The sequence below is a fragment of the Phaenicophaeus curvirostris genome, chromosome 1 (genome assembly GCF_032191515.1).
Source record: "Phaenicophaeus curvirostris isolate KB17595 chromosome 1, BPBGC_Pcur_1.0, whole genome shotgun sequence".
NCBI classification, from domain to species: Eukaryota; Metazoa; Chordata; class Aves; order Cuculiformes; family Cuculidae; genus Phaenicophaeus; species Phaenicophaeus curvirostris.
In genome coordinates, this window is record NC_091392.1 from 122,731,162 (window position 1) to 122,755,324 (window position 24,163).

The 24,163-nt window shown below is 37.4% G+C and overlaps 1 protein-coding gene across 4 annotated transcripts in view; it reads left to right on the forward strand.

Annotated features, from left to right (window-relative positions):
• The window catches only part of DMD (dystrophin), a 1,224,073-nt gene that overhangs the window by 622,374 nt on the left and 577,536 nt on the right, over positions 1-24,163 (forward strand). For all 4 annotated transcript variants that reach the window (XM_069873469.1, XM_069873460.1, XM_069873489.1 and 1 more), the window contains one exon: positions 16,684-16,834. In XM_069873469.1, the coding sequence (XP_069729570.1) occupies positions 16,684-16,834 (151 nt within the window). The remainder of the gene's footprint in view (positions 1-16,683; positions 16,835-24,163) is intronic.

The following is a 24,163-nucleotide window of genomic DNA, read 5'->3' on the forward strand; positions in this document are numbered from 1 at the left end:
CAAAGTTACATAAAAGATGTTAAGAAGATTTTACTTGTGACATTGAAGAATCTAACAATTAGGATTAAATATTTTTTTAGGGATTCTCATCTTAATACTCTTGATATTGTAAGTAATATAAATGGTGTGTTTTGTGTGATTTCTACTAATATGCAGCTGCTTCTGTTATCCAGTTTTCTATGGAGATATATTTATAGTAAGTAAAGTAAATTAATTACAGAACTATGTAATATAAGGATGTAATTCGATCTAGTAAACCTGCCTGAAGTGGAGCCTTGGGATATTTGCCATGTAAGGGAATCAAAGCATAGGTAAGTAGACTTTTCCCTAGGGGAAACATCCAAAAATAAGAAAGATTATTTCATTCTTCTACAGCTTGTTTTACTGAGCCTTCCTCTGGCTAGCACAGGGAGCCATAGGATTCCTTCAACCCTTCATCTCACCCCCTTTCTTTTGTGTGTCTATAACTGAACAGCACCCTTTCATTCTCCCTAATTTCAGACAAGCTAACCACCTGCCCTACTCTTTTAAGTAGGTAATAGCCATAACTTTTGAATTTTAAACACTATTTTCTTAAAATCTCAGTTTACTTATTTGACCTTCTGTTGTTAAAGGAACAATGAAAGTAAGAATTCTCTAAAAAATATGAGGCAGATCTTGGGGTGGCTGGGGATTTTTATTTGTGTTTACATAGCATTATGTGCATATTCAGGTGTTTCTTTCTTCTCCATTTACACACTACTTCCATAATTATATCAGTCCATTTTGTACAGATACTTTACTGTAGAAGTCCCTCTAGGATCAGAACAGTTCTTTGTTGATGCTGGAATGTGCCTATGGCAACCACTAGATTTACCTGGGACTGAATCAGAAATAATCAGGATTTGGAGAACCAAAAATATAGCTTACTACTGCTTGATCCAAAAGAAATGGTGTTCCCTAGTTAAAAAACTTAGCTTGTCTTTTCCCATACCATTTGGGAGGGATTATATGAATGGGAGAAAGCTATATTGCTCCCCAGGAACTGGCAGGGCACCAGGAGCCTTTTTAAACCTACTTTAAGGGTTTTCTTTTTGGAAAAATCAAGCTGACTGTCATTTTGTAAATAGAACTTGTACAGCTCTCTCCCCTCCTGGAAAGGAGAAGTTGCTGTAGCTTAAAGGAGCTATTTTGCTGCCACTACTTTATCCTCGGGGGACTATAGCTTTGTGTTTCCTAGTTACAGAAGGAAGGGGAATAAAGTATCTGTAGAGAACCAATCGCAGGAGCTTCCATTGCAGTTAACTGGTTACTCTGGTAAGCAAGAAAGGATTTTTCAAGACTTTCTTTAGCGCTGCAGACAAAGCAGGGGAAATCTCAAGATCCTTTTGTGAAAATCTACTTCAGTGCTGTTTTCTACTGATAAGTAAGTTTGTACCATAGAACTGTAAACTCTAAGGAAAATTTAATGACATTTTGAAATTATTGGTCGTTTACCCAAGGAGTGTTAGAAACTGTAATGATTCTCTTGCAGTCACTGGTAGGTCATGTGCCATAAATGGGATTGGGATGTAGGGTTGCGTTTTAGGAGACACTGCCACCTCTTTCTGACTGCTGCCTAGACTGCCATTTCTTTCTAAATTATGTATCTGGCAAGCAGATCTAAAGAGCTGGAGGAAAACTCTGTTGCTAGGCTGGAAATCCCTGAGATGCCAGACGCAGGGTGAGGTGGGAAATATGATTAATAAAGACAGAGGAATTAAAGCCTCTTTAGTCCCTGTTGTAAATCCACACTCTTTAGTTGTATCTCGTTGTTCTTAAGAGCACCGATATTTTTTCCTGTGAAAGCCGAGTTGTTCAATGTGCTAAATATTCATAATCATGGAAGACATTACATCCTTCTAACAAAAAGGATCAGTATCAGAATACAGAAGTTTATATTATTCCATCAGGAATACTGTAACTTCTTCCCCTATGTGTTGCTCACAGCCTTCTTTAATATTCTTTCCTGCTTAGATTTTCTCTTCTGTAAATTTAATGAAACAGTGAACGTTACTGCAGCCCAAGCTATCTAATTATTGTGTTTTAAGGAAAAGTACAGACTTAAAGGGAAGGTTTATTTTATTTTCAAATTCCAAAATCCTTAGTTTTGGGGGCAAATTAGAAGATCCATATTAAATTCAGCATAAGCCTGTGTTCCATAACATTTAAAATTCTTGTTATGGATCATGGACAGTTTTCATAGAAAGTGTTCTCAGTGGCTTTTTTTTTAGTACAAAACAAATTCTAGCCCCCAGGAGCTGCAGCTGCAGAAAGAAGTAGTCCAAATGTATATCGTTCCATAAATGTTCCTGGACTTAATCTATCATAGTGCTTGATTAATGGTTTTGTGTGCCACAGAGTGGTGATAAAGTCCCTAATTCTCTTAGTGCAGCAGACACACCTCCAAACTCAGCATATGCCAGCTAACAAGGTAATGTTTGCAAGTTCAAAACATGGGCAGCTCTAGCATGCTGCCCTACTCTTTATGCTAATAAAATACCCAAAGCTTTCTGCTGTGATATATTAATGAAAAGATTTATAGTTGGGAATTGTCATACCAAAACAGGTCTCTCTAAAACATCAAAATATGAATTATGAAAACTTCATTTAGTGAAATACACACTACAAAGATTATGTATAGCTTCATGCAGCACTTCTATTTGGTTAATTTATCCACAAAGAAATAAAATAAGTTTTATTCATTTACATCACGTTAGCAGTAACAAAGCATGGACATTTTTATCAAGTCTCTTTTAGTACACCTGACAGTTCAATTAAAAGGTATTAACTGAAAATATCTACATCTGGGATACTTAATAACTAGAAATTATTTGTAACTGTTAGGAAACCTCACCTTTCCCTCTTCTTCATAATTTTTTTATGCCTGGAATCTTGCTATAGCTCTTTGCATCATAATTGCATGTTATTTTACAAGAACATAAAAGTTATTGTGCTCAAATCAGAGTAAAATTATATTATTAAGTAGAGCCCAATGCAAATTTTAAATGAACCTGTAAACACACTTGTAACAGTGTTATGACTAATTTTAACACTGCTAATCTAAATAAATATATATTCTACTAATTGTTTTCTTTGCTGTGAGTGAATAAATATTGCTAAACTGAACCAGATGGTTTGAAATGAAGCTCATTTTTAATTTCTATTTCAGAATTTTTTTTTTGTGACTGATTCTCACTGTCCAGTGGGACTGACATATGGGCTATATGAAAGATCAAAGCCTCTTAATATGTGAGCTTCTTTTCTCTTATAAACAGGCAAACAGATTATGTCTGTTCAGCTTCTATTGATTCTTGCTATACTGCTGTGTTCCCCAAAAGACTAGATTTCTGTTTAGTTCTAAAGAAAAGAAAACTATAGTTTCAGGTAGGATATAACTGAAGACAGAAACTGCATAATCTTACAGTGCGTTTCAATGCTTTTCTACGTTTTTCCCCTGTTGATTGAAGAATAGGATCGCAGTGCAGACCCTCCTCTGCACAGAAAGATATGTTAAGGTCGTGGCAGCAGTAGGTAACCACCTTATGTTGTACGGACCTAGCTTCTAGCATCATCACAGCAACAATTTCTTTAATTAATAACTTGAGCTATCTTCACACCCATTTTATGCTTTGAGATAAATGATGAACAGATAAACAGATCATGTGAATGTGTTTCTTTACTGGACCTGTACAGGGCAGGCACAGTTTATGCTTCTGAGAGCTACCTCCAGATCTGATAGTGGTTTTCTGGAAACTGTTCCATGTATCAAGTGGTAGCATACACTTGCATTGGTGACCACCTTTACTCGTGCCCTGTCATGGCTTCAGGCACCTCAAGTATGTTCTAAGCATATAAAACACAGTTCCACTATCCATCAGTATTTCTATAACAAGTTTCTGTAACAAGTTGAGTCTTCTGGATTCCCATTTGTCTTCAGTGACCAACCAGATCCAGACACGTCTTTCCTTGCTTGGAAACGTGCTCAGCAAGTCTGTGGGCAAATGGCCTTTGGTATCCAAATCATGCATGAGCATACTGGTTTTTCAGATCATGTCGTGCACTCCTTTTTAATTTCCAAAGGCAGCATGTTACAATAACCCTAAATTGTGCCGTACAAGTATGGTAAATGGAGTCCCTTCATCTGCACTGAAAAAACAGCTGATTTCTTAAATTAGTCAGAGTGACTTCTTAAGAGTCTATAAATCAAGAGTGCTTAGAATGCTAAAGGATCTTAATGGTGTCAGCTTAAGTGGGAGTTTGAAAACGGTACACACTCCAGAGCTGTCCGTTTTGAGAGTGGCCTTACTTTAAGCAGTACATGAAGTGACTGTACGTACATGGACAAGCATTTGAAGGAGAAACAAGTTATTTATCAATGTTTATCAAATTCCTGTTGTATCTGCTAAACATTAGTTAGAGGTCACAACTACAGCTCCCTGCTTTCATATGGCTTCAGACTCCTTTTGACAAAAAAAACCTGACAAGGCAAAATACTGAATGTACGGAATTCACTTTGTCCTTTCTATATCACGTTCACAGAACAGGAAGAAATATGAATGTTTGTTTTGTATATTTCTAAGACTGAAAATGTTTTCAATATGAAGGGGACTGGTGAACACACGTATCCCTGCAGCTTCAGCATACCTGTAGTATACTGTCAATATCTGAATTTAGATATTTATATTATCTATTATCTACATTGGCTATAAAGGAAGGTTAACATGACCAGGTGGCTTACTGAGATACACTGATGTCCATGTGTTAAGATGGATCTCAGTCCCAATGGCTGTAGAGGTAATATTATTTTTGTGTAGTTTCTGCATTAAAAGTGTTTGCAACTTCCTGATCAGAAAGTCTCAGCAAAGTGCTGATTGTACCTCCATCTGTATATCCCTGGTTCGTGTCCCACCTTTCAACAGTCTGACTTTTCTGTTCTTTTTTGCAGCAGACAGGTAAGACGGAAAGGGTGAAGATGCAACTAAGCTTGAATTAATTTCACAAATGTAATAAATTCTAAACTTTCTGATTATATACTTACAAATCATATAGTAAAGTTGGCTGAGCTAATAAGGGCAACTATCTCTTATCTCTCAATTTGACCCTATGTGTCTACATGCCTCTTTTTCAGTTAGAATATCTGGAGCAAGATTCCACCGCAATATTTGCTGTCCACATGCAATAAATTTGATCCATGTACATTTGATCCATGATAGCCGTTCATCAGGGATTCTTGGACCTCTAGGCTACCCTGGTTGCCATAATGTGAAAACCTGGTAAATGGCCACTCAAAATAGCACAACAATAATTCTGCCTAAAATCAGTAGTAAGCTGCCAGAAGTAATAGGGTTGGCAGGCTGCTCTGAAAATACATTTGAAATTCCTTATTGCATTGAGCACATATTCAGACTCTGCTTTCCAAACAGATGCATACAGTCAGTCTTGGAAAAAATGAAGGGAAGGCATTTTGCTTTTCATTCAGTATAGAAATAAAATATTTCTTACAGCTTTATTACTTCTAGCTATACAATTACACAATCCAGAAAATGTATCAGTATGAACATGCTCTAAATCAACAACTTTAAGAGGAAATGAGATTATCATAAGTAAATGTGTTTCCAAGTCACCAAAGAATACATGGGATTTGTCATTAAGCAGTCATAGTTTCCTAGCAATATATTACATTAACTTGAAAATAAATGAGAAGGCAAATGTTCATTAGGCTTGTAATAACATGTAGGCACTTTACTCAGATCTTTAGTCTCTAGCTTCATAATTTTACAGGGAGAGTGAAAGTAATTATTCTTCTATTTTTCTCTGAGTTATCAAGTTGCTGAGCAGCCTGTTCTCTACTTCATTTTATTCAGAATATAGATAATAACTTCCTGATATTGACTCTTTTAGGCAGCTGCACATTGTTCAAATTCTCCATATTACCAGTAGTACAATTACATGTGTTAACCAAAATGGCTTTTCAAATTTATTCATGAAGTAAGAACTTCTAGCTTGATAAGTTGTAATCGACAGTGTCTAAATTTTTTCATTAGTCACAAGACTAATATGCATACTAATCTGAACATTTATTTTTTGTAAATTAATACATAGAATTATCATATATTTGTATATATAAAAATCCCATCCCATTTAATATTTTGAGCTTTTCAATGGTAGTAGTAGCCAATGTTATGCTAACCTTCATTGTTCAGCTGCTTTTCTACAAAGAGCACTGTATTTTTCATGTTTATCCCAAATATTGCAAATACTTTATTTAATAGGTGATCATTCACAGTAGTCAAAGATAAAAAGCATTTTTTTCAAATGCTACCACTCTAGAAATTATTTATCAAGCTTTAATGGTACTGAAAATATGCTTTCTGTGTATAGTAAGGGGTTTGGGGTTTTTTTTCTGTTGTACTAACTTATACCAGAATTATTTAGGATATTTTTGTTAAACATGGAAAAGATACTGGAAAGTATTTTATCCAAACAGGCTCTTTATAACTCAGAAATATTTTCTTCTTCTTAGTAATATGATGCATGCTCTCTTATATTAATGTAATTTTCTCTGCTTTTCCCATTTCTATAATTTCTGTAACATTCATCAACATCTTGGTTTCAGAAAAATTAAACTGTTTACTATATGCTACTCTTACAATAGGACTTAGTAATAGTTGCTTGGACTTAAGTTTCTTATCTCAAATGAATTCTCCAAATGACAAGGAAAAATTGTTTTAAATGAAGTTGTATCAAACCTTTTTAAAAAAAAAATCACTTATCAAAAAGGTTTTTAACTGACCAAAAAAAACCCCCAAAAATTTAAAAATAACTAGTGCAAATATAGGCATCAGTATTTTAAGAAAGTAATGCCAAGTACTCTGCTGTTACTATGATTTTCAGTGAAACAAGACAGACTACTTCTCTTATGCCAATATATATATTTCTGTAAAGATCTGTCACACTTTGAATGGGATAAATAATATCTTTCAGGCTCAGAGAGTCAACAGCTGGCACTAACTAGTATCATCAGTTTTCTGTTATACCTCCTGCTCTAAAGCCACCATTGTTGGGTGATTTTGAGGTGAACAGGACGACTGTACAGGGTAAATCATAAATCATGTTATTCAGTCTCACAATTTAGAACATGTTAAATTTTTATGAGATTAAGTTAAATATTATGTATGTACCCCCAAAATAGAAAGCAAGCACTTCAAAGTGCAGTGGAAAAGGCACTATGCTTGTAATCTTCAAGACGGATGCACTATGTTGGAAAATACCATGTTTAGCCTGGAGAAGAGGAGGCTAAGGGGAGACCTCATTGCTCTCTACAATTACCTGAAAGGAGGTTGTGGAGAGGAGGGTGCTGGCCTCTTCTCCCAAGTGACAGGGGACAGGACAAGAGGGAATGGCCTCAAGCTCCACCAGGGGAGGTTTAGGCTGGACATTAGGAAAAAAATTTTCACAGAAAGAGTCATTGGGCACTGGAACAGGCTGCCCAGGGTTGAGTCACCTTCCCTGGAGGTGTTTAAGGCACGGGTGGACGAGGTACTGAGGGGCATGGGTTAGTGTTTGATAGGAATGGTTGGACTCGATGATCTGTTGGGTCTTTTCCAACCTGGTGATTCTATGATTCTATGTGTTCAGTAGCAAAACCTGGGAGCCAGACAGTGCAGGTTTCATGGTATTGACTCAGAAAATGTCTGCAAATATTTTTATGTGGGTTGGGATCTCCTGCTCATTGTGCAATGTCTTACACTGTAAAGTGTGCAAAGTGGATTCTATTCATATGAAATGTAACTGGAAGAGGTGCTCTCTGGAAGCCTGCATAAGGCTCTCCAGCGCTTAATGGGCACTTGGTCTGTGGGATGCAGGTGCAGCTGGGCAGGCCAGACAAACTAACACCCCTTGCCAGAACACGGCTGAGTCCTCTGTGCCGACTACCCCACCCTCCAGCCACTGTCCTGCAGTCATAGGTAGTAGGATCTTGAAGGGCAGTGGAGGTATTTGCCCAGTGTGTTGTTTAAACAGTAGCGTGCAGACCATTTGAGGTTTTAGGCTCTGGTGGTAGAAGAGGGCACTGGAAGATTTTTGATAGTGCTGGGGCACAGCAAGGCTGGGGTGGGGGACTGCAGGCAGGGACCTCTCTCAATTGTCCTGCTTTGCTTGGAGGTGGTAAGCAGAGCTAGGCTGAGTCCAGTGAGCAGGGTGGGCTGTGGACTTTTACATAAAGTAGCCCAGGTCAGTGTCTGACTTTAGATGTGGCTCTGAAGCCTGGGCACAAAACTCAAATGAGGTTTCTTACCATCATTTCTAGTTGCATATCTGGACTTTACCAAAGTGATATGCTACTCTCTCACCTAGGTCACAATTAGTCAAGTACTTTTTTATTTTCTCCACGGAAAAGTTGTTAACTGTTTTTCATCCAGGTGTCTAATCAAAGTTGTCTAAAATACATCATATATTCTCTGTTCTGATGAAGGAAAGCTTTTTGGTTGGAAGAAAAGTGACATTTTGAAGTTCAAATTCATATACATATTAACTGCATTTAGTGTGAAAGAATGTATGTTCTATAAATTAAATGAAGTGTTTCTTTTTACACTATTGACACATGGCATTCAATTGAACCTAATGGATTTTTTGCATTATTATTAATTGTAAATGGTTATTAAGTTTATTGGTGTCATGCTTCATAAAAATGAATTTATATGTCTAAAAACCAGCAATGACTCTTAGGGTCTTGCTTTCTCATAGTCAATTTAATTATCATTGTCTTTGTTATAGTGATTGACACTGAATGGTATCATATCAATAACTGCATGATGGGAAATTGAGTTGCAGACCACTGGGGCAAGAACAATATTATAATCAATGCAATTCAAAATATAAAAATGTTTATAATGTAATTGCAATTTATAATGTTTTTAATGTATTTGTAATGCTGCAGAACCTACTTTCTGGGAAGATAAATTACATTTTTGAATGATGGATGGCATTGTTATGATTATTTTTATTGCAGTTTATTTTTTTATTTCTGATTAGTTGCTATTTTGTGGCTAAAAGACAGGGTGGAGGGGTATGATTAGAATATGTAAAGGACCTACAGCTATACCCAGGAGCAAGATCTAATTGTAGCAGTGTCTAAAATGAGATCATCACTTTTAGTTCAAATGCAGACAGGGACTGTAAATTATATATAAATTAGGCACTCAAAAGATATGAATTACTGTGAAGTAAAATGAAAACATCAAAACCTCTGAAAATGGGTTAGCTGTTTCTTTAAGCAATTTAATTGTAGAAGCTGCTTGACAAAACCAAGTTTTCTTGTTTTATTATCTGTAAGAATGGCCTTAAGTATTAAAGTTAATGCTTTCGCATACTAATACATAATTATTTATACTACTTTGATGTTTTGTGTATTTTTACAAGGTGCTAATTCTGCTGAATCAAGTTGACAAAATTGCATAATTTGTAGGTTAATATTAGCATAATCCTACAGTACATTGTTTAGCAACAGTATAGAAATGAAGTTTACTAGATGTTTTTCCAATATGATGACTAAGAGTGTATGCCTTTAACCATAACTTCCATTATATAAATGATGATTTTTAGAAAAAGTTATAGTGAACAGTGCTCTTTTTAATGTGGACCAACTGGCTGTGAAACTTTGCTAAAGCAGAATGTATCATAGAAGTGGGTTTCATAGTTTATCAAGAGGAGTTATCAAAATATCAAGGAATTAATTGGAACACAAAACTAAGACTTGGATTACAATAAACCAGTAACCTTTTGCACCCCACCTCATGTTTGTAACTTCTCTGTATTCAAAGGTCTTTCCTTCCACCTTGGCATGGCTTCTTAAAAATGGCAGCCTTGGGACATGAAGCATCAAGTTCAATCCCATTGTACAGAGTTCCACTGACAGCGTATCCAAACTGGCATCTGTAAATCTTTTTGCAATATCATGTACAATACTACCAAGGATTATTAAATTTTGCTTATAGCAAGTCAAGTCTAAAAGTTTAGTAGAGTGATAATATTTGAAGGAAGGAAAGTACTAATATTTCTATGGCTTAATGTAAATTGCGTTGCATATTACCTCAGAAGTTGTCTTTGGGTACTTTTTTGATTTCTTGCTTTCCAGAGGGAAAATAAATCCATTATATGCTAATTTGCTCCATCAAGCCATTGGTTAACACTTGGCCTGTTGGAGTGTCACAGCACATGGAAAAAAATTCAACCAGTGTATCAGTAGTTTTTCACTTGTCAACTCTAACATACTCAGATTAGAGGAGTAAGGCTATCTTACTAAGCGTCAGAGCTCATGCACAATGCTTATAACTTCTGCAATGTATGCAAGTCACACATTCTAGTCTGGAGTCTGTATGAAGCCTAATATTTGACTTCAGAGTGCCCACTTTTATGTTCTTATTGAGCATATACTAAAAAAACCCAGGAGAGGACACATCAAAGAAGAAATACTGCCTAAATATCAGATAGTCCTCTACTATCCACAACTTTTTCACTTGTGCCCATGAAAGGGAAAGGAAAAGGGATTAAGTAGATGAAGATACAGATGAATGGATCCTTCAGATTTTTAGCTCAATGACTTGTCTCTGACTGCAAACAAGGGTGGATCCCTAGGTAAGAGTATATCAGTCACAAAGCCTGTAATGGGACTTTCCTAATCTCCAGATTGTGTGCCTGGAGATTCGTGAGGCAGAGATGGTCTTTCTGAGTTTTCATAGTCCTCAGAGTATTGCTCTTTTATGAATTCACTTACGATTTTTTACCATCTGCATTCTACTGTGCCAAGACTTCAGCAACTTAGCTGCTCAACATTTGTAGTTAATTAGCCTTTGCCTTTTGTGGGTTTAGAACTTGCCACCTGTTAATAGGATTGGAAATGGAAAAACAAACAAACAAAAGCCTCTTTGTTTTTAAATTTTAAAAAGCTATTTAAAGTAATACTGTCTATGAAAGGATCTAACACACAGATTTAGCAGGGGATGCTCTCACTTAGATACACCAAGGGAGGGAATGATATACAATAACCCATACTGTGAGCATGAAGCTGCACGGTGGTATTCCCTTTCTTCCCTCATTTCAAATAGACCTGCACTTTTAACAGCATTTAAGTACAGTTAATCACTGAAAAGCACTGATTTTTAGCAGATTTGACTGTTAAAAAATTTCCTTTATTTTATACTGATGGTTAATATTGGTTTATACTTGCTACACAGAGACTAACAAATAATTTTAGAAATGAGTAACAAGCACTAGTATTTAAACTTCTAAGTTTGAGATATACATATCTTCTCACTGCAACTTTTCTCTTTTCTTCTCCTTGCAATTCTTATTAGTCAAAACAAAGGAAGGAAGAATGGAGAGTAATGGGAAATCCAATTTGCAAGTATTGGAATGCAAATTCAGAGATATTAGTATCAACCCCTACTGAATTTTTGCGTATAAGCTGCTGATAAACTTCCTCTTGCTGGGAAGAGTAATTTCATTTTGTGAGGAACAGGAGGAAAGTATTTTAATGTAGAGCCCAAAATGAGAAACCATACTAAACCAAAATGAAATGGATTTTAACTTATTTTCTAGGTGATTTTTTTAAATATAAAATAAGATTTTTCTATTTAATTCAGAGTAATGTAGTTCAAAAATATCATAATGTGCTTTTCAGTTATGGCTTTATTAATTTTTAATAATAAAATGTGATAAGCATCATAAATGATCACAATCATTTCAATGAATAAGTCGGGTGAGTAAATACAGTTTTTAACTGAATCAATAGTCTGCCTGTTTGCAATATTGCTGAGAAATACAACGCACAAGGCAGGTCTTTAACAGCTCCTGTGTCATCTATTGCTAAGCAGAACAGTCACAAACATAAACTAGAAATCCAAATGTATTTCTTTCAATATAATTTAAACATACATATGATTTTTTGCTGTGACTGTGGTCAGGTTTCATAACAGCATGGAAAAGCAGACCGCATCCAAGCCAGTGGTTTGAAAACTGTGATGTTTCCAGTTGATACTACTTGATAAAGGGAGAAAAATGAAAAGACACAATTGTTAGGCCAGAGGTGGAAAAGAATACCTAATCATCTGAAGAAGGTCATACTATACAAAGGGAAGAGAACATGGAAGAAAGTTATGGTGCTGTAAGATGTTATAACAGTATATGAGATGTTTCAGTACCGTAATACTTTTTTTGTAAAATGTTGTTTTGAACTGATACTTTTTCCTAATGTATTCAACAAAAACATTTTGAGTGCATAAGCTGTGCTTATTCGTGGAAGATGTTTTATAGTACAATTTGATGCCTCAACAGCAATATTCCGCCAACTGCTACTGTGTAGAAATTACTATAAATATATTTATCTGGTTTTCATTCTTAAATAGGCACAGTTTTTGTGCACCGATTAGTTTGCATCTGGTCTTTTCTAACAATTTCTGAAATGGCTGATACTGGGTTCCAGAATAAAATATGTGAGAATACTAGTTAAATAAAGCTTCACAGTATCCTAAAAACTGATGGCAGCTTGAATTTACAGGAAACAGAAAGAATTACGCCAGCTTCATGGGAATCTATCAGTAAATAAAGACATAGAGAAGTCCTCCCATGAACTACTCTTTGATCTTTAAGTCTTTTTTTTTCTTAAGTATTTTTTTAGTTTTAACTAGTAAGATTCTGTATTCTGAATGTTATGAAGGATTATTTTGTCCCAGGCTGCATTTTTCTCAGTCTTTATCTGTCATCACTACTAATGGGATGACTGATTATTTGGTCAACCAGTGTTGAGCTCTGACACCTTCTTTGCTGTGGCTTTATCAGACAGACAGCCATATTAAAATCAATAGAATAACTATTACCTGATCTATTTGGATTGCTTGTCTATGTACATTTTGAATGAAATTTACTGAATATGTCTTTTATTAGAATGATTTGGAACATGTTTGAACTGTATAGGACTAAGCAGTAACTATTTAGTTTTAAATCTAATAAAGGTTATGGTATTTTGCAGCTGTGAACTTCAGGGTCCATGAATGAAGTTCTGCATTAGGAGCAAAATTATTTGAATCACAGATAGATAGAGGACTACTGTTCTATGCAGAAACTCTGAAAACTCTTCTCTGTTAGTTAAAAACACGTTCTTTAAAGTTGTAATTAAATAAAAATTATTTTCACTTCAGCATCTTATGATCTGCTAGTAAAACAGTACAGGATAGAATTATATCTCAACTACTTCCTGTGATCAAATGTTTGGATTTTTTTTTCTATTCTGTTCTATTAATACAATTCTATTTTATTTTTTTAAAACCTCATTCTCATAGACGGCTAATTGCAGTTTCTTCTATACCTTATATTTCCCTATCTTACAGTTAAGGTAACAAAATAAGTACAATGTCTCCATTTCACTGCTGGTTCAACTCTATTTTGTTTATTATTCATAGAATTATAGAATCATAGAATCATAAAATAGTTTAGGTGTGAAGGGACCTCAAAGATCATCTAATTCCAATACCCCTGCCATGGGCAGGGACATCCCACTGGATCAGGCTGCCCAAGGCCCCATCCAACCTGGACTTGAACACCTCCAGGGATGGGGCATCCACAGCTTCCCTGGACAATCTGTGCTAGTGCCTCACCACTATCATCGTGAAAAGATTCTTCCTTTATCTAGTCTAAATCTGCCCTTCTCCAGTTTAATGCCATTCCCCTAGTCCCATCGCTACAAGTAAACAGTCCCTCCTCAGCTTTCTTGCAGGCCCCCCTCAGCTACCGGAAGGTTGCTATAAGGTCTCCTCAGAGCCTTCTCTTCTCCAGGCTGAACAAGGCCAGTTCTCTCAGCCTGTCTTTGTGTGTGAGGTGCTCCAGCCCTCTGATCATCTTTGTAGTCATCTTCAGCGGACCCGATCTAACAGTTCCATATCCTTCTTATGTTGAAGATTCCAGAACTGGACACAGTACTCCAGATGAGGTTTCACAAGAGAGGAATAGAGGGGCAGCATCACCTCCCTTGACCTGCTGGCCACGGTTCTTTTGAACCCAGGATACAGTCGGCATTCTGGGCTGCAAGCGCATGTCGCCGGCTCATGTTGAGCTTCTCATCAGCCAGCACCATGAAGCCATTCTCTGCAGGGCAGCTCTCAATCATATCATCCCCCATCATGTACTGAAAATGGGGATTGTCCTGACGCATGTGTAAGACCTTGCACTTGGCCTTGTTGAACCTCATGAGGTTCTGACAGGCCCACTTCTCCAGCCTGTACAGGTCCCTCTGGATGACATCTCATCCTTCTGGTGTGGCAGCTACACCACTCAGCTTGGTGTCATCTGCAAACTTGCTGAGGGTGCATTCAATATTGCTGTCAATGTCATTGATGAAGATATTAAACAGCACTGGTCCCAGTATGGACCCCTGAGGGGTACCCACTTGTCACAGATCTCCATCTGGACTTGGAGCCATTGACCACTACTCTCTGAATATGACCATCCAGCTGGTTTCTTATCCACTGAACTGTCCACTTATCAAATCCATATCTCTCCAATTTAGAGAGAAGGATGTTGTGGGGGACAAAGGCTTTACAGAAGTCCAGATAGATCATATCTGTCAGTTCACCCATGTCCACTCCTGTGGTTACCCCATCATAGAAAGCCACTAAATTAGTCATGCAGTACTTGCCCCTGGTGAAGCCATGCTGGCTGCCATTAATCACTTCCATGTCCTTTATGTGCTTTACCATGGCTTCTAGGAGGATCTGTTCCATGCTTTTCCCAGGCACAGAGATGAGGCTGACAGGTCAGCAGTTCCCAGGGTCATCTCTTCTACCCTTTTTAAAAATTTCATCAAAAGTGATTAACATATGCTGTACATCAGAATTAAGAAAACTGCATCTTTATATGGGTGTGTTCAGCAACGTAAATCTTCTATATCTACCAGGAAAGGAGGACTAGTATATGTCTTTCTGTAGATGTTTATAAATGGATACATGACTATTCATAGTGTCTAGTATTAAAAGATTTTAAAATGTGAAAGCCAAGGTAGGAATATATAATCAATACATAAGAAAAACTATATAATCAATAAGAAAAAGTTATATTTTCATCTAAAAAGTAAAGAATTATCAGTACACTAGAAGAGATGATCTGTATTCCCTAATCATAACCTGATTTTATTTGCTGAATTAAACTCTTTAACATTCAAATAATCATGTTGTTTGTGCTTAAAGAACCATATTACTTCCTAGAAAAATTATTGAGCATCTTTGGTTTTATCCTTTAAGTATACCCTGAAACCTATTATAATCCCTCAATGAAGTATTATTAAACTACATAACAGTAGCATGTTTAATGTTGATCTGCTAACAAAATATTCTAGTTAATCTCTGAATTAGTGATCACATTTTGACACCCATTCAAAGCATAGGATAACTGAATTCCTTACCTAGGCCATCTGCAAAAAAAATCCAAACCCACTAAGTTCTGGTTTTATTTAATTTATTTAGTACTTGTCAGAGGCTAAGGCAAACAGATCTTGAAGCAGAAGATCAATCGGTCACTCTGGACAAAAACAGATTAGGTTTTCCTAAAGTGACAGAAGTACTTACATGTCATTATATGTAGTGGGGAGTAGTAATGTTTTTCATCCTTGTGTATAGTACAAACCCCTATTTTTAATATTTTAATTTTCTTTCAATCATCCTTGTATTTTAGGCATATTTTTTTTGTGTGTAACTATATCAAATACAGGAATTGCAGTGAAACATATATAGCAAAAAAGGACTTAATAAATGGTCTTTTTACACAAAGCAAGGAGAAATTCCTTTTGAAGAAAGCTGCATTTTCTTTGCAATAGTAATAAATGGACATTTGTATCCATTGAAGGGGCAGACAAAATTAGTTTCTCTTGGTAAAACTGGAGATGAATTGTAATATATACCTGGGATCCTTCTGGGTAGTCTTTCACAGCAGCAGTTTCCATTGAAGAAGTAGTCTTTTGCATTGGTATTACATGTAACATTAGGATTCATATTTCTGTAAAAGAAATAAAAACCTTTAGTCTCATGATCCTATTATGACTAAAGTCAGGAAGTAAGGATTTAAGAATCTGTCTACTGATTTTTCAGACTTTTTCTTACTATACGGTAGGTCAGATATATCAAAGATCTTTTAAACTATTTTCCCTTTGAAAAGGGATTTAAAAATCATTGTACAGTAACAACACACAGCTGGTAATGACTGTTTGCAGTGTTAGTAGCTACAGCAAAGTACTAAGGTGCATTAGGAGCCTTTTACCAGCCCCAGTATTTTCTTCATGCTAGAATAAACCAAGGAATATACCCAATTACACTAGGGTCTATGGATATTGTACCTATGATGTGAGTTTGGGTTAATAAAGCTGGAAATTGAAATTGTGTTTTGACCATAGAGTTAATTTGAAACATTTAAAGGGGTTAAAAAAATCAACGACACTGATTTGTGGCACATACTAAATGATGCTTTCATTGTTCGGAAGTACTACCATATTTCCATTTGATATAACCATTGGAAATGCTAATACATAATGCTGTCAACATCACACCCAATTTAGCCTAAGACATCCAATGTTATTCTTTTTTTTTCAATAGGTAGTTATTTCATCTTTTATTCTTGCAGGCGATTTGACAAATCTTTGGAGAAGTGGCAGCTTTTTCATTCTGACATGAAGAGCTTTAATCATTGGCTAACTGAAACTGAAGAGAAGCTGGCAAGAGCACAGGTAGAGGCTGGAGACGTGGGTCAAGCAAAAACCAACCAATTTCTGCAGGTATGACTTGATTAAACCATTTCCTGATTTTCTGCAGGGATGAGAAATTTTCAAGTCTGGGTAATCTGTATCGGTTTGCGGTTCATTTAAGGAGAATTTCTAGTGTCGAGTGACCAGCTATTTTTTGATATTTCCATGGTCCTTGTTAACTGAGAATTTTCACTAGTTTGTTTAATTTTTTTTTCTAAAGAAGTAAAATATAGGATAACATAGTATATTGTGTTACTTCCATAGTTACATATTTGTTTGGTCTTTATTTAAAGTGATCATTAATATCAGTTTGATACTTATGACTAGCAGGAGTATCAGACATAATTTTAAAATCTTGTGGAAGAAATGTGATTAACCATTGAGCTGCACAAGAGAGATTCCATGAATTAAGTCTTGCAAGTATTGCTTATTTTGCCTGTTTCATGTTTTAATCAAAGAACCTTGAGGATGCTTTTTGTGAAATGTAGTGTGACAGAATAGCCACTTAGGTCTTATGTGTCCAGTTACAATTTGTATGCTTTTCATCTTGCAAGCTCTCTGAGCATCATAAGGAAAATAATTCTAGTTTTGTGGCAGTTTATTTCATTTCCCTCTTGTATGATTGAAATGGTAATGGGTATGAAGAATCAATTCTAAACTGATGTTTTGCAGATTGATAGGTTCAGCTGAATAACACAGCTTGACTAAACTCTGGATTCATATTATAAGTTACTACCTGTGCATAAGAAAAAAATTCTGTTAAATTAATCCGTATTTGTACATCTTAATTGTTGGACTGAATTGCTGGATTTCAGGTTAAAAGAAGTCAGGACTATCTAATATTAAAGGCAGAGTTCTGTTCTGTTCTGCATTCAACACTAATCTACTTTTTTGCTTATGGTTCAAAAAAAATAAACAATATCTTTTGAATGCTAATATTTAAAGTCATGTTTTTAAGATTTAGGCTGCTATTTCTTGACTGTAAATTTCTGAAGTGAAAAGGAAACCAAATCATGCAGCGCAAGTATAGAAAAAAAAAAAGACGTAACTATTAAGTAATACATTAAGCTGAAGTCATTAAAATAGTAGGTGAATATTTTTTTTCTGCAAATGGCGAACAATAATTTGAAAACTAAAGATGTCTAAGATATGGCTGACAAAATATAATATCATCAAAGAAATAAAGATGCTCTTTATTGCGTCTGTAAAAGTAGCATAGCTTGTGTATTTCCATGAAATTTCATCTCCCTTTCTCTGTCCCATAGTTTTAAGAAATCTGTGAAAAATATTTTAAATACTAAAGGCATGAGTATCTATGTGGTCAATAGTAGTAATACAATGTCACAAAACCTTACCCTTTCTTCATTGCTTTACTCTGCTCCATCACCCTTATCAGCACTATTCTACTATCTGTGAGCAGCTTAAAATGAGCTCTTAGAAAAAAAAAAAAAAAAGGATCTGTGGAAAAAGTGTTTCTCTCCTTTTTTCCTAATGCCTTTCTAAAATGGTATTTTCATTCTGAGAAGAGGTTGCTTTTTGAGTGCCCAAACCAAGGTAAGATGTATCTTAGATGTTACAATTGCACTGGGTGTGTAGCAGTTTCACAGTCCCAACAGGTTTGGAACATTATTTCCTTGTCATCATTGGGAAAGAAGTACATCCTGAATTGAACTATCACACTGAGAAACCCTTGTTATGCAAAAAATTAGATTTCAGCATAGAACGAGATTGCTCCTGTTTTATGTTTCCCTTTGACTAGGTCTCCTCATCTGTTATCCATTTGTTATGTTCTTATTGAACATATGAAAACATATTTAACATATGTTTGTAGAATGGAATTCTACCAAGATTTTCTTTTTGCTGCCCATCAAATTTTTATCTCCTCTTTTCCCCCTTGTGTTAAAAATCTCAGGAACTCATGAATTTGTCTCTAAAACATTTCATTTAGTTGAGTACAACAGATGAAACTACCTTTCTAATGAAAGCTCACAGTGTGAGAATATTCTAACTAACATCAAGAATGCAAACTCAGTGTTAGTTGACATTATTTGTGAAAGAACATTTAATCTGAAGTTGTGTTGTTCCTAACTTTTCATTGGTTCTGTCTTTATTTTGGGTCTTGCTCAAAAATTATTAGGCTTCTGTGAGGCTGACAGAAGAGATCATAAGAAATTCCATTAGGTAAACAGTTGAAACAGCTGAGCATTTTGATTTACTAGATTAGCAAATTGTTTTATTAATGAGATCATGCTGCTTAGTGAACCATATTCAGAATTAACAGGATTAGTTTGAAAAGGCTTTCATAAGCGAGTGAATAGTCTTGTATTCAACAAGGAACTGTTTTAGAAAAAAAATAAACAAAACATTCAGATATGTAATAGTATTTCTAGGTAGGACTACTTTGGAAAAGTAAAGCTAATGTGTTCATTAACATTTGGTAAATACATAAAGTCAAATGTTAATTTAAAATGAAAATAGTCAACAGTGTGATTAGGTGATTATGTTAATTCAGATTAGGAGGTAATTACATTCTTTGAGGTGTATTTGGGGAGTACTTGGGGGGAAGATGTGTATTCATTTTTGCTGCATAATGGCTTGATATTAAACAACATTTATGCATTATATGTAATATGAATGAAACCTAATTATAGAATTGTTTCATTCCGGGACATGAATACTTCAATACTCTTATTTTTAATTTTTCACTAAGACATTTTGAGAGTAGATCTTGTGGTCTTGAAAAGAAATATCACATCTGTTTTTTTAAGAAATCATAATTGACTTATTTTACGATTAGAAGACACAGGATGTAAAAGAATATTTTACAGAAAGCACATCATATAATCCCTTTGAAACACAGAATCATAGAATCATAGAATAACCAGGTTGGAAGAGACCCACCGGATCATCGAGTCCAACCATTCCTATCAAACACTAAACTATGCCCCTTAGCACCTCGTCCACCCGTGCCTTAAACACCTCCAGGGAAGGTGACTCAACAACCTCCCTGGGCAGCCTGTTCCAGTGCCCAATGACTCTTTCTGTGGAGAATTTTTTCGTAATGTCCAGCCTAAATCTCCCCTGGCGGAGCTTGAGGCCATTCCCTCTTGTCCTGTTCCCTGTCACTTGGGAGAAGAGGCCAGCACCCTCCTCTCTACAACGTCCTTTCAGGTAGTTGTAGAGAGCAATGAGGTCTCCCCTCAGCCTCCTCTTCTCCAGGCCTAACAACCCCAGCTCTCTCAGCCGTTCCTCATAAGACTTGTTCTCCAGCCCCCTCACCAGCTTTGTTGCTCTTCTCTGGACTCGCTCCAGAGCCTCAACATCCTTCTTGTGGTGAGGGGCCCAGAACTGAACACAGGATTTGAGGAGCGGTCTCACCAGTGCCGAGTACAGAGGGAGAATAACCTCCCTGGTCACACTGTTTCTGATACAAGCCAAGATGCCATTGGCCTTCTTGGCCACCTGGGCACACTGCTGGCTCATGTTCAGTCGGCTGTCAACCAACACCCCCAGGTCCCTCTCCTCCAGGCAGCTTTCTAGACAGACTTCTCCTAGTCTGTAGCACTGCATAGGGTTGTTGTGCCCCAAGTGCAGGACCCGGCATTTGGCCTTGTTAAACCTCATGCCATTGGACTCTGCCCAGCGGTCCAGCCTGTCCAGATCCCTTTGCAGAGCCTCCCTACCCTCCAGCAGATCAACACTTCCTCCCAGCTTAGTGTCGTCTGCAAACTTGCTAAGGGTGCACTCGATGCCTTCATCCAGGTCATTGATAAAGACATTGAACAGGGCTGGCCCAGCACTGAGCCCTGGGGAACCCCACTTGTCACTGGCCTCCAGCTGGAGTAAACTCCATTTCCCACCACTCTCTGGGCCCGGCCATCCAACCAGTTTTCCACCCAGGAGAGTGTGCGCCTGTCCAGGCCAGAGGCTGACAGTTTCTCAAGCAGAATGCTGTGAGAAACTGTGTCAAAGGCTTTATCGAAGCCCAGGAAGACCACATCCACAGCCTTTCCCTCATCCAGCAGCCGAGTCACTTTGTCATAGAAGGCGATCAGGTTAGTTTGGCAAGACCTGCCTTTTGTGAACCCATGTTGACTGGGCCTGATCACCCGGTTCTCTTGCATGTGCTTCATGATAGCACTCAAGATCACCTGCTCCATGACTTTCCCTGGCACTGAGGTCAGACTGACAGGCCTGTAGTTCCCTGGATCCTCCCTGCGACCCTTCTTGTAGATGGGCACAACATCAGCCAGCCTCCAGTCCAGTGGAACTCCCCCAGTCTTCCAGGACTGTTGGAAGATGATGGAAAGGGGTTTGGCCAGCACATCTGCCAGCTGCTTCAGTACCCTTGGGTGAATCCCGTCCGGCCCCATAGACTTGTGGGTGTCTAGTCGGGCTAGCAAGGATCTGACCACCTCCTCTTGGATCATGGGAGCCTCATTTTGCTCCTCTAGCTCCTGGGTTTGTACACAGACGGAACAACTTTCTTTAATTGTAAAGACTGAGGCAAAGAAGGCATTAAGTACCTCAGCCTTTTCCTCATCCCCTGTCACTGTTGTTCCTTCTGCGTCCAATAGGGACTGTATGGTCTCCCTAGTCCTCCTTTTATTATTTATATATTTATAGAAGGATTTTTTGTTATCTTTCACAGACTTGGCCAATCTGATTTCTAGTTGAGCCTTAGCCCTTCTGATTTTTTCTCTACACAATCTCACTTCCCTCCTGTAGTCCACCCAAGAGGCCTGTCCCATCTTCCAGAGCCCATAAACATTTCTCTTCTTCTTGATATCACTCAAGATCTCTCTGTTCAACCAAGCTGGCTTTCTCCCCGCCGGCTTTTTTTCCGGAACATGGGGATGGCTTTCTCCTGAGCTGCTAGGATTTCCTTTTTGAAGAGCTCCCAGCCCTCATGGGGCTCCCTTGCCCTTAAGAACTGTCTCCCATGAGACTTTGCTAACCAGTCTTCTGAAGAGTTCGAAGTCTGCCCTCTGGAAATTTAATGCTACTGTCCTGCTAACCACCCTCTTCACTTCACCTATTATCTCATGATCACTTTGTCCTAGGCGTCCACCTACTGCCACATCCCCCACAAGGCCTTCTCTGTTCACAAACAGCAGGTCCAGGGGGGCACCTTCCCTTGTTGGTTCATTCACCAGCTGTGCAAGGAAGTTGCCTTCCACACACTCCAGGAACCTCCTAGACTGCTTCCTTTCTGCTCTATTGTACTTCCAGCAGATATCAGGAAGATTGAAGTCTCCCACAAGAATGAGATTGATCTAGAGATTAACCCCAGCTGTTTATAGAAGAGCTCATCAGCTGCTTCTCCTTGGCTGGGTGGTCTGTAACAGACTCCCATCACAAAATCTACCTTCTGGTGGGCTCCTCTGATTTTAACCCACAGGCACTCAATCTCCTCATTGCCACAATCCATCTCAACAGTGTCCAAGTCCTCCCTTACAAAGAGGGCTACCCCGCCTCCTCTCCTACCCTTCCTATCCCGCCTGAAGAGTTTGTACCCCACCGTAGCTGCACTCCAGTTATGAGTCGTCCCACCACGTCTCCATGATGGCAACAACATCATAGGCTCCTTGCCCTACTACAGCTTCCAGCTCTTCCTTCTTATTCCCCATGCTGTGTGCATTGGTGTAAATGCACTTCAGCTGAGCTGCCGAGCCTTCAGCCCTCTTAGAGGGAACAGAGTTCATTCCCAATTGCCTGGTAACTGGAGTAGCTAGCTCCAGAGTGCCCGTATCTCCCTTAGCACCCTCAGGTGTGTTCTCCCCCACTTTCTGTGTGGTGAGGTACTGGTGGTCCTCACCAGCACACCCTCTCCGAATCACCATTGCCCCACTTCCAGGCTCGTTCCTGTCTAGCCTGGGCTCAACCCCCTCCCCCTTCACATCTAGTTTAAAGCTCGATTTATGAGCTTAGCTAGGTTTTTAGCAAGGGCTTTAGTCCCCCTAGGAGACACACGTGTCCCATCCTTAGCAAGAAAGCCTGGGGGTGTGTGAGCCACCCCATGATCAAAGATGCCAAACATATTGAGCTCTGTCTTGAAAGTAGTTAAAAATACTTTTTTCCTTTCATTATTCTGAATGAGTTTACTATTTCTTCACTCCTCAATGCTTGGCAACTTTTCTTCAATTTCCTCCATTTGCGCTTCACCTATTTTTGTGCCAAGACTGTGATTTAGTTCAGTTTTTCCTACTCCCTGATGTTTATCCCCTTCTATTCTTATAGGCAGTAGTAATTTTCCTTATGGGATTGCATTTGGTAAACTAAAGCTGTGATTTTCTAATCTGTTTTCATATCATAGATAGACAACTTGACTGTTATTTCCTGTTCCTATTCCTCTTTCAGGAATATAAGTCCTGAGAATAGCATACTATTATCCAAACTAAAATACCATCCATACCATCATCAAGATAGCTGGGTGCTGGATTTTATGGTTGGATCTTACCATGGCTGAATCTTAGAATATCATTTGCAATCGTCATCATTTAGATAAATACGTTATTTCATTTTTTTTCTCTTGAGGTCTGCATTGCAGCCCCAATCTATGTTTCATTGCATATGAAAAAAAAAGAAGTACAGATTGTACTGGAAATTAATGTCAAGTTAATATGAAGCATAGAAGAAATCAAGAATTAATAGGGACGGGGACAAGGGAGGATGTAGTTTGGAAGCAAGGGAGAACAGTGTTCATGTGCCACAGATGAAGGCTAGAAAGACAGCTACAAAATGATGGATTCTTCAGCAATTTCAGAACTAGACTGCCAAATTACATTCCTGAATCATTACCTGAGAATGTTGTATTAGTATTCTTATTTAAAATATACACAATATCCAGAGTATTTGTTGTTTACACTAGTATTAATAATTACACAACTCTCTATAATTAGTATTCACTTTTGGGATGCAAGATTAACTTTATTTTATTATTTTAAGTGATGCAAGTTTTTCTTTAATAGTAAAACAATTAGCTTCTAGCTCTGAATTATGAAGTAGTTTCTTTGTTTTCTTGGTGTTAATCTGTTGTGACTGGTCAGTGACGTATACTTCCCACTAAACAGGCAAGGCCTGGATTTTAGTTTATGTTCTATAGTTTCATTGTTTTAAAAATATCACTATTAAATAACTACTAATTTCTCAATAGTTACTTTCATTTACATGCATAAATATCAAGGATATCATGTTTATTTTTAAGGTCACAGAAGACGTTAAATAATCAGTAAAATTTTGAAATTATTGGGTGACCTTATTTATTATCCACAGCCTTCTGAGGATTCTGTGCATATAGAAATTGCTTAAAGTTACAGATCTTTCTTAAACTTTTCAGAAATTGTCCAGCATTTACAT